At 59.9% G+C, this 11,032-nt stretch overlaps 1 protein-coding gene across 1 annotated transcript; it reads right to left on the bottom strand.

Annotated features, from left to right (window-relative positions):
* Positions 1 to 1,359: 1,359 nt before the first annotated feature.
* On the bottom strand, positions 1,360 to 10,311 carry CEL (carboxyl ester lipase). Its single transcript, XM_086323355.1, has 11 exons — positions 10,141 to 10,311; positions 7,875 to 8,025; positions 7,675 to 7,797; positions 7,277 to 7,474; positions 6,573 to 6,703; positions 6,310 to 6,417; positions 6,092 to 6,209; positions 4,153 to 4,339; positions 3,450 to 3,653; positions 2,046 to 2,243; positions 1,360 to 1,751 (listed from the first exon to the last, which is right to left on the bottom strand). The coding sequence occupies exons 1-11, from the start codon at positions 10,204 to 10,206 to the stop codon at positions 1,436 to 1,438; spliced, it is 1,800 nt and encodes a 599-aa protein (XP_086179481.1). The 5' UTR covers positions 10,207 to 10,311; the 3' UTR covers positions 1,360 to 1,435.
* Between the last annotated feature and the right edge of the window lie 721 nt (positions 10,312 to 11,032).

An 11,032-nucleotide genomic window follows, 5' to 3' on the forward strand; every position in this document is an offset into this window, starting at 1 on the left:
TGGGGACATCTCAGTCTTTCATACTGGAGAGCCCTGGACCGACCAGGAAGCCCAGCGCAGACAAGGTGGTCACGGGCCAGGCTGGTGTGCCTCCTGCTCCCCGGGGGGCTGCGTTTGCCCCTTGTTCAGCTCTGCTGCCTGGGGCCACAGGACTCACAGCCCAGGCTCAGCCCGTCGTCTGTGGCTGGTGAGTGTTGAGGCTGGCTGAGCATGGGTTGAAAATTTTCCAAACAAGGAGCATTTCAGAAGGGAGTGGATTTATTAAGAACGAGGAGTAGAGATCAAGTGGGCACAGTGAGCGCAGTGACCTCCTGACATATCAGGGAAGAGTCGACAGTTTTCCTGAGTTAATAGCAATTCTTAGAGCCTCGAGACAAAATTCCTGCCGGAAGGTTGGCATTAGGTTATTGGTTAGGGCGCTAAAGGGTGCTCAGTGGAGTGGGCATCTTTGCCTAAGTGGGATCCAGGAAGAAGCTTGTTAGTGATCATCAGGGCCTTTGGCAACAGTTACACAGGGGCTCAGTCGGCTTCAGAGGTGATCTTGGTCCTGGGCTCCGCACCTGCGGCCTCGGGGGCAGAACTCACCAGGGAGGGAGCCTGGGGCTGGCAGCTGGCTCTGCTGCCCCACGCACCCACCCAGTACCCTGGACCTGCTGGTCCCTCACCCCCACACCACAGTGACCACAGAACAGTCGAGAGGAGGGGAGAGAGGCAGCCCCCTGGCCTTGTTGCGAGCACTGGCTTTGGAGTCTCTGGGTTTGACTCTTGCTCTGCTGTCCTCGGGCACATACCCAGGCCGGATTCCCAGCGGCGGAGATGACCCTGACTCTGCCCTCTGCCCCTCACCCCCTCACGGGGCACAGCCCCACGTGCGTTCCTCTTGCGACCTTTGCTCCTGTCCTTCCAATGCGATGCTCTGTCCTCCAGGACGTGGAGCCACCTGGAGGCAGAATCCAATTCTCTCCTCCAGACTCGAGTTAGAACAGTGGTCTTTCCCCACGCCCCAGAGGACCTGGGCGTGGCTGGGCTTCGGGGGTCCAGAGGCAGCCCCCCCTGCAGAACCCAGTTTTTCTCTTGGCTGTGGCCCCGCCCACCCTCGGGAGCAGAGCCCAGCGCCTGGGAGCCGACGGCCTTTCATGGGGGGTCCACACATTAGTCCCAGTCCTAGCCTGATGCTTCACTTCTATGGACCTGTTTCCTCCTCTTTAAAGAGGATGGTCCTGCTGGCTTCCTGGGCTTGAGGGCTGACGGATGGGGGGAAACACCTTGGACCAGGTGCCTGGGTCTCGTGATAACTAAAGACCCCGTTTTCCTCCAGCTGGGTCTTGGGAGCAAAAAGAGACGCCAGAGAGAGATGGTTGAGGCTTTATTCAGGAGGCACTTGGGAGGGAAGGTGGGCCCTGGGGTCTCCTGTGGCCCCTGGAGGCCAAGGACATTAGAAGCCAATGACGACAGGCATCTGAGCCACCTCAGAGTCACCCGCAGAGGGTTCGGTGGGAGCCCCGGAGTTGTCCGCTGGGGGCACGGGGCTGGCCTCAGAGTTGTCCTCGGGGGGCAGCAGGCTGGCCCCCGCGCTGGTCACCGTGGGCAGGGCCTGGTAGGTCTGGGTCCAGAACTGCAGGTAGTTGGTCCTCAGATGCAGCTTCATAGAGTTGCTGTCCATCTGCTTGTTGATTTCCAGGTAGTTGTCATCTTCCAGGGTGTAGGGATCCCAGTTTGCGGGCACTGTCGAGTGGCCCGTGTTAGGGTCCCTGCAGAGCGAGAAAAAAGGCTGGGTGGCTGGGTGGGGCCAGGGGGCTCACAGGAAGCTGGAGACCCCCATCCCCTGCTCACCTGGGCAGTCTTCCACCCTCTGCCCCATGGGCACTTCCATGTCTCCCAGGCACTGGTTGGGCACGTGAACATCCTGGGGCCCAGTCGGGAGCCCTTGGCCTCACATGGACGGGGTGCCCGGGCTCAGGGAGGGTAAGTGTTTAAGGGAACAGGGACTGAACCCCCAGCCTGCAGAGTGATGTGGACAGAGGCCGTCCCCACCCCTGCCTTACCCAGTTCTGGCAAAGTTGGTCCAGTAGGCAATCATGGCCTTGGAGACAGTCCTGTCTTGGGCCCGGTAGCCCAGGGGGGTGGCGAAGGGCTTCCCGAAGACATACTGGAGGTCATCGGCGTGGTCAGCCCCCATCCACTTGGGGTAGATGGGCATCCGAGACGGTTGGGAGAACAGGTAGGTATAGGTGTTGGCGCTCCTGAGGAGGGAGGGGAGATCACCCAGGTTGGCAGGGTGCCCACCTGGGGCCGCCCACCCCAGAGATGGGCCCCAGGGGAAGGCCGTGGGGGTGTAGGGAAGGGTCTGGGCAATTCCCATAAGACTCAGGAAGGGGAATTCCCTGGCAGCCCCGTGGTTAAGAATCAGTGCTTTCAGTACCAAGGGCACAGGTTCAATGCCTGGCTGGGGAACTGAATCCCACAGACTATGCAGCAAGTTCAAAATAAATACATAAAAAAAAGACTCAGGAAGGATCTGGATCTTTTCACCCAGGAGAAGGAAAACCGTGGCCCAATTTTTGACTTCATGGATTCTACAATTTCAAGTGCGTTTACACTTGGCCTCCACCAACAGTATAGAGACATCTTCCTTCATAATTCGGTATTGAGAAAGGTTGTTTTTCTCTGCACATGAATCTATAGTCTTGATTTGATGGGACAAGGTAGGTTGCGTCCTCGGTTATTTCCTTTTGGCCTTGACTGACAGGAAGCTCCAACCAAATTTATTGCTGAGTTTTCATGCTAGATTTCTGTGTGTGTGTGTGCTCAGCCATGTCTGATTCTGCGACCCCATGGACTCCTCTGTCCATGGGGAATCTCCAGGCAAGCATGCTGGAGAGGGTTGCCATTCTCTCCTCCTGGGGATCTTCCCGACCCAGGGATCGAACCTGTGTCTCCTGTGTTGGCAGGTAGATTCTTTACCACTGTGCCACCTGGGTTCTAGGTGAAATTTTATCTTCCTACTTTTTAAGCATCCCTAGCTTATTTTTCATTTTCGTTGGCTATTATCACATGGAGGGTTTAAAAGTGGCCACAGGCTTGTTCTGAAAGTTGTCAAATTTGAAACCCATCGCAGAGAATATCACCCAGCGGCACTGCCCTCCAGACAGCTTGTGGATGGAAGGCCGACTCAAGGACTTTCTGACGGGGAGGGCCGAGGGGTGTGGGAGAGCGTACAGGCCTGGCCTGGGCCGGGAGTCACAGGAGGGTTCGGTAAAGCCCCCGAGCTGAGGCTGGGAGGATGGGCCCTCTCAAGGCCCGTCAGGCCTGGCAGACAGCGCAGGCACAGGTGGGGACCGACCCTGGCTTTGCCAGGCCTCCTGGACTCCTGGGAGCTGCCCGCCTCGAGGCCTCGCTGGGAAGGTGTTTGGGATCCCCGGTGGGCCACCCGCGCCCGCCCTCCTCACTTGGCGTGGCTCTTGTGCTGGGCCACGGCAATCTTTGTGGGGATCAGGAAGAGGATGTCAGTCTCCAGGTCCACCATGGTCTTCTTCCTGGTCTCCTGGGATGAGTCCTGGGCCCAGGGCTCGGTGTACACCTCGTACGTGGCATTGGCACCTCTGAGCCCCTTGGTGACGGTGAGCCCGCTGACCAGCTTATAGAAGTCCTCCCTGCAGACAGCAAACGAGCACTGGACCCTCCACCCCCTGCCCACAGGAGGGCATCTGACGCCCTGAGATTGCAAGATTGAACCAGTCAGTCCTCAAGGAAATCAACCCTGAATATTCACTGGAAGGACGGATGCTGAAGCTGAAGCTCCTGTACTTTGGCCACCTGAAGTGAAGAGCCGACTCATTGGAAAAGACCCTGATGCTGGGAAAGATCGAGGGCGGGAGGAGAAGGCGGTGACAGAGGATGAGATGGTTGGATGGCATCACCAACTCGATGGACATGAGTTTGAGCAAGCTCTGGGAGATGGTGAATGGACAGGGAAGCCTAGCGTGCAGCAGTCCATGGGGTTGCAAAGAGTCAGACACGACCGAGCAACTGAGCACCAGTAACACCAAGGCAGCAGAGGGCCACAGACGGCCCCTCCCCACCCTCACGGTGCCGACTTCCTCATTCGGCTGATGCCACCCCCGCCGCACCCCCTCCACTTCCCCGGCTTACTCCGTGACGTCCTGTTTGTTGCTGTTGATGGCTGGCACGTCCATCCCGACAAAGAGGTGGCCGTCCATGTCATTGGTGCCCGCTATGTAGTCGACGTCCGCGGCGTTGGCGTACAGGTTGACGGGGTCATCAGGGATGAAGTCTCCATCGATGACGGGGACGAAGGACAGATAGTGCAGCTTGGGGTCTGGGGGCGAACAGCAGCAGGTTCCAAACCTTCTGCTACCCACCTGCGCCTGCCCCAGACCTCCAGGGCAGGAACTGACTCCATCCTGAGGCCACCAAGGAGCTGCACCTCCTTTGATGGAGACAGGGGCTCCTCGGCTTCAGCATTATTGACCTTCCGACCTCTTCATTCTATGTCATGGGGGCGCCATCCTGCGCAGTGTAGAGTGTTAGCAGCCTCCCTGACCTCGACCCACTAGACGCCAGTGGTGCTCCCTCCCCGGCTGCGACCACCAGAACCGCCTGCAGGCTCTGCCATGCGTTCCCTGGGCGCAAAATCCCCCAGGACGAGGAGCGCTGGTCCAGGCGCCGGGCCTGCTCTCTCACTGCAACCTGATGCCCTTCTCCTCTCCCTGTTCTCTCTCTCTCTCTCTTTTTTTTTTTTTTTGGTCCCTGTTCTCTTGCTCTCTTGAATCAAGAAGGAGGAAAGTCTAGAAATCTTGGAGGGGACCGTTGGAGAAAGAGGTGCCCCCTCTCTGTGGCAGGTTCCAGCGTGTCAGCCAGAAATGGTGTGAGACCCCTGAACTGGCCCCAAAGGACCGTATGCCCTGTCCCCATTAGGCCTGTCCCGTTTCCCCTCCAATTCAGCTCAAAAGAAAATACAGTCACATTTCTGCAAATCCATGACTACTGCTACCAGGACACCAACATCCAAGTGCTCAAGTCTCTTATATAAAATGGTGCACTATTTGCATACAACCTACCAACATCTCCCCATATACATATGTGTGTGTGGCTCCTCTGTCCATGGGATTCTCCAGGCCAGAATACTGGAGTGGGTAGCCGTTCCCTTCTCCAGGGGATCTTCCGAACCCAGGGATCGAACCCAGGTCTCCCGCATCGCGGGCAGATTCTTTACCAGCTGAGCCACCAGGGAAGCCCAAGAATACTGGAGTGGGTAGTCTATCCCTTCTCCGTCAGATCTTTCCAACTCAGGAATCGAACCAGGGTCTCCTGCATTGCAGGCAGATTCCTTACTGAGCTATCAGGGAAGCCCTGCGATGGGGGGCAGGGGGGACCGTGGGGAGGGCGGGAAGCCAATTCAAGTTTTGCTTTTTGGAACTTCCTGGAATTTTTTTAATGTTTTCAGTCTGCAGTTGCTCGACTCCCCGGACGCGGACCCCTCAGATATGCAGTTGGTCTGCATCTTGGGCCGAGATGTTCACGTAACACTTGTGGTTCACTTCACATTAGGTCCAGACGCAAACGATGGCGTCTGCATTGCACTTGGCCTTGGAAGGGGTGAGAGAGAAAGATCGCTTCCTGGGTTGATGAGACTGACACTTGCAGGATTTTGCCGCTGGGCCCCTGGCCTTCCTGGGGTACAGAGTAGCAGAGCTGGAAGGGGAATGCTGCAGCAGGTGTTCAGGAGATGTTTGCTGAATTCATGAGTGGAGGAAAGAATGAATGCTTATCTATGTGCAGAGGCTGTCTTGATCTGGGGTCCATAAATCTGCTGAAAATCATGCACGAATGACCGCCTATGTGTGCATGGTTGGGGATGGGGCCAAACTGTTCTCCAAGGGGTCATGACCCACCGAAGACAAGAGGAAAGACACCTCCCCCACTTCCAGCCATGGCCACAGAGGCCTGCCGGGGCAGGGGTGGCAACGAGCTGCCTGGGGATGCCAGTGAGCTGGTAACAGAGCCAGGATGAGATCCGGCATCCAGTGGGAAGCCCCCGGGTCCCCAGCCCCCAGCAGCCCCTACTCACATTCCGTGCTTCCCAGGGGCAGCTTATAGGCCAGCGTCAGGGCACGGGGGTCAGTGATCTTCAGACACCCAGCCATCTTGCTGGTGTCGTCCACGGGGCAGCCCACCTTCTCTGCAATCTGGGGGTTGGGGACAGAGAGGCAGTGCTCAGGTTGCTGGACACACGGTCCAGAAGAGAGTGAAAAGGAGGGAGGCCCCGCCCCCAGAGTGCCCCCTTACCCTTTTAGCCCAGAAGAGGGGGTCCTGCTGGATGGCCCAAGGACACAAACCCACTCCACTCTGGCTGATGGCTCGCTTGATGAGGCCCTTGTTGTAGGGAGAGAGGGTCTGCAATACAGAGAGGTCCAGTCACCCCCTGTGCCCGCCTGTCTGCAGGGCTCGGCCAGGGACACCCCGACGGAGGCGCCCGTCAGCCTTACTTCTCCCCATCACCGTCGACTGCCTCCCACTCCTTTGAGTGACCCCTTTAGGGGCCTCCAGACCTGCAGAGAGACGCTGGCGCCTCCGGCCGACTCCCCAAAGAGGGTGATGTTGTCGGGGTCTCCTCCGAAGGCCTCAATGTTCCTCTTCACCCAAGCAATGGCCATGTGCTGATCCCAAAGGCCATAGTTACCTGTGGGTGGGGCAGGAGGGCTTCCTCAGGGGGCTTGGCCCACATTAGGCGCACAGTCCATGTGGGTGGGATGACATCATCCCTGATGGCGTGGAGACCCTGTCCAGCCCCAGGGCGGTGCGTGCTGTGTCCCCAGGAGGCTGGATGGGTGGGTGCTGGGGGAGGGGAGTCTCAGGCCGGGGGAAGGGGAGCTGGAGGCCGGGGGCTCAGCTCTCTCGGTCCGGCCAGAGTCCCTCCAGTCTGTCCGGGGAATTCTGTGTTGTTCCCCGCCCCGCCCCGAGGTGCCCCCTGGGTGTGCCACCTCCTGTGTCTCTCAGTGGCTCCCACCCCCACGTCTCTTGGGGTCTGGCCAGCTGGCCGGCAGCCTCTTCTCTTTTGTTTCAGCTGCCAAGCAGCTCCTGTGTCTCACGGTCCAGCTCCAGCCCCCCTCATTTAGCAGATGGGAGGCTGGGCCCTTTCTGGGGGACTGTGGGGAGCTATCTGGGGATGAGGGATGCTGAGGGGCGTGGCCTCTGGGCTCAGAGCTCAGAGGCCGGGCACACTGGCTCCCCCCGCCTGGTGCCCCCGGCAGACCTGGCAGGTTGGAGTCCCCGGTGCTGAGAAAGCCCAGGGGCCCAACGCGGTAGTTGAACGTGACCACGATGACGTTGCCCCGTGTGGCAATCTCCTCCCCGTCGTAGAGGTAGTTGCTGAGAAAGTTGGCCCCTTGGCTGGCCCCCATGAGGAAGGCGCCTCCATAGATCCAGATCATGACGGGCAGGTCGTGGGAGACTGAGGGGGAGGGGAGCAGGCTGCGTGATGCCAGATACACCCCTCCGACACCCCCACACCCCGCCCACGTCCTGCCCATCCCCCCACCCCATCCGATCTGTGCTGAAGTTCAGCTCTGGAGCCCCGAGACACAACCCAGGGGCCGGAGCCAGGCCTCTGGCTGCTTGGGGAGCTGGAGGGCGTGGTGGGGGGGGACGGACCTTCCTTCCTGCCCTGGGGGACCCAGATGTTGAGGTAGAGGCAGTCTTCATTTCCGTAGGTGCTGTCCTGCGTGAGCGTGGCCTGCAGGCACCGTTTCTTGAAGCTCTTGGCCTTCAGGGTCCCTGCAGGCAGCCGGAGGGGCTGGCGTGAGGGTCGGCCCCCCAGCCTCGGGACCCGGCCCGCCCTCACCTGCTCCCACCTTGCCAGCCGGGGTGTCGCTCGGGCTTCTCCAGGGCCTTGGGGGCGGCAGCGAAGGGGATGCCCTTGAAGATGTCAACAGAGTCGCCAAAGAGGCTCAGCTTCTTGTTGACGCCCTCCACGAAGCCGCCTTCGGTGTATACGGAGCCCAACTGGCCAGGGAGGGGAGAGTTCAGGGGGGCTTTGGCTGGTGGGCCCCCGGAGGAGGATAGCCCCCCTGCAGGCTCCGGGTTCCCAGAAGTTCCCCCGAGACAGCTTCAGGGAAGGGCCCACCTGCATCTGGGACCGAGACCCCTGCCACCTGCTCACATCGCTGGAGGAGCTGGTTCACTCCCCATCCCACCCCACCCCACTCCTACCCCTGGGGTGTCCCGCTCCCTGAATCTCAGAGGAGGCTGGTTCAAGCCATGAGTCCGCACTCAGGGAAGCATTCCAAGGAGGCTGGGACAGGTGGGGTGGAGGTTTGGATTCTCACCATGGCTGCCCGTGACCTTGAGCCTCAGTTTACCTGCCTGTAAGATGGGTGACAACACTACCCGCCTCGTGGCCTGTCGGCTTGTCCAGCTGCCGGCAGTGGTTGGCCGCCTAGGGACGCCAAATGGTTCACGCCCAGCAGTAAGCTCCCTGATCAGCAGGCCCGTCTTCCTCTGCCCCTCATCTCCCCCTCGACTGAGTCCCCTCAAATCCTCACAACCCCTGTGCTTCAGGCTGGGACAGACCCCTGCCCACCCAAGGTCGCCAGAACTCCCATTGAGCTGGCGCCAGATGGGTCAAGTGTCCAGCCCTCACCGGCGGCCTGGGGGCTGGCATCCATCAACCCACTTTTCCTGAAGGGAGCTGAGGCTTTCCCGTTTGGAGTTGCTGCTGAGCAGCTCCTGTCTGGCCTCAGAGCTGGGCCCTTCTCTCCCAGAGCTTCGCCGCCTGATCTGGGGGGAAAGCAGGTCCGGGCTTTCTGGATCTCTCCTGAGCTAGGTTCCAGCGGGGCGAGAGTGGGCCAGCCCCACATCCCAGGCCTGACCAGATCCCAGCCGCCCTCTGATCTAAGTCTGGGCTGGGAGGGGCCCCCTGCCTCGCTGGGGCAGGGGGAACAAAGTTCCAGGCCGGGCTGGAACTACAGAGAAAGAAGCCGGAAGAAATCCCTGCCAGATGCCCTGGGAGTTGGGCCCCTGTCTCTCCCATCCCTCCATGCTCCAGGCGTTTTTTCCTGAACAGCCTCCCGGCTGTTGGGAGAGGGCACTGGGGGGCTAGGGATTGACAACTCTGTGTGACTGAGACCGGCCTGAAGGCCCCCCATGGTGGACAGGGCGTGGGGACCCTGGCCATGTCGGCAGCGTGGGCAGGGTGTCGCTGGCTGCTGGAACAGCACAGAGGAAACCAGGGCCTCCTCAGCCCCCAGGAAAGAACCCCCCAGAAGGAGAGCGGCAAAAGGAACCCAGGACCAGGGCCTGAAGCTCTAGGCAGCAGGGGTCTGAAGAGCAGGCTGAGGGGTGGAGGGACCAGCCTGCGGGGTTCATGGGCCCCTAACCGGAGCCCTGCCAGAGCACCCACACCATCTGCGTGTGGCTGTTGGCTCCGTCCTGGAAATGTCTCCCTGCCCGGGTGCTCACACCCGCAGGAGGTCAGTGAGGGTGGGCAGGGTTGGCTGCCCCAGGAGGGTTGGCTGGGCCTCCTGACTTGTGTCTGGGCAGAGACGCTGTAGCAAGCAGGTGCTGGAGGAGCAGGAGATGGAGGTTACACCAGGAGCCAGACTCCAGGTTTGGACTAACGTGGGTTCCAGATTCCTGCTTGGCTACAGTGGCTGTGTGATATTGGGCAAATAGCCTGTCTGCTCTGGGCCCTCGTCACCCCTTCTGGGAAAGGGGGACCACACTGACGTCTCTAGACAGACGACGGAGCCAGAGGGGGGTTGTGGGTCAGGTGGCTGACTCAGCAAGTTTGACCAGTTACACTTGAATTTCAAATAAACAACAATATATATATTTTTAAGTGTATGTCTTAATCATTGGGTGAAACATACACCAAAATTGACTCATGGTTTATGTGAAATTCCAGTTGAATTGGATATTCTGTATTTAGCAGCCTGAGTCATCCTGCTAGAAATGCAGAGTAAGTGCCCGGGAGATGCTGTTAACAATGGTGGTCGGGTTCTGCCAATGACTCTCTGTCTTCCCCCTGCTGGGCCCTGTCCCCAGGTTCCAGGTCTGGCTTAGTGGAGGTGAGAGGGGGCTCCCTCCCCTGGCCGACCTCTCAGCTGGGCTCTTGCTTACCTTCGCTGCACTCGCTACTGCCAAGCAGCAGGCGAGGCCCAAGACGGCTAGCTCCCAGCGCCCCATGGTGTGCGGCTGCCTCTGCGACACCTGCCCTAGGGGCCTGTGGGTATTTATGGGGCTGGAGGCAGCCCAGAGCTTCCCCTCCTCCTGTCACTGGCCCTTCCTCCAGGCTGGCCACACTCCAGGTGGTGTACCTGGGGCCAGGGGACAGCTGCTGTTTCCAGCGGGGCTTGGGCTGGGCCAAGGTCACACGCAGACACACACGTCACATGCACACACGTGCGGGGATGGTCTGTCTTTCCCAGGGTCCTCTGCGCCCACGTGACCTGGTCCCCACAGGGCACCTGTGCAGGTGACTGCCTACTGGGAGCCCAGGCAGATGGCAGGGCGGTGGGGAGGGCAGGGGCTCAAGGACTGGAGCTTGGCTGGGTGCACAGTGCCGACAAAGGACTTGCTTTTGCCCTCAGGGAAATGGGCTCGCTGTGTCCCTGTGCCCTGACTGCAGTTCAGCAGAGGCCGTTTACATGGTCTGGGCCTGTGACTTCTGGGACAGAGCTGGCCATGGGCTACCGGGCGGCTGGTATGGCCCCCCGCTGGTACCCAGGGTGCGCTGGGTGTCTGTACAGTGTGAGATGGGGTGAGGGCTGAAGCAGCGCCAGGTCGTCACCAGGCAGCACAATGCTCGGAGGCGGGGACGAGACTCTGGTCCTGCCTGGAGGCTTTCCCCAAGGAGAAGGAAGGGCCAGGCTTTTCAGCCACACAGACGGCCCAAGCAAAGACCCCGGGGCCACCAGCCTGTGGCCAAGACCCACAGAGACCTGCAGAAACACAGTTGGTCCATCTGCCTGTCCGCCTATCATTTCCAGCGCCCAGATCTTTTGTGATGCCG

This window comes from Bos grunniens, chromosome 11 (genome assembly GCF_055505025.1).
Source record: "Bos grunniens cultivar Pamir isolate PY7600 chromosome 11, Bosgru_T2T1.0, whole genome shotgun sequence".
Lineage (NCBI taxonomy): Eukaryota > Metazoa > Chordata > Mammalia > Artiodactyla > Bovidae > Bos > Bos grunniens.

Bases quoted from the DNA above. Each gene is read 5' to 3' on its own strand.
- CEL (XM_086323355.1), bottom strand. From the start codon at position 10,206: ATGGGGCGCTGGGAGCTAGCCGTCTTGGGCCTCGCCTGCTGCTTGGCA. The intron at 6,210-6,309 runs GTAAGGGGGCAC...CCCAACCCCCAG, and splicing joins CCCTCTTCTGGGCTAAAAGG to ATTGCAGAGAAGGTGGGCTG. The intron at 1,752-2,045 runs GTAAGGCAGGGG...CTCGCTCTGCAG, and splicing joins ACCAACTTTGCCAGAACTGG to GGACCCTAACACGGGCCACT.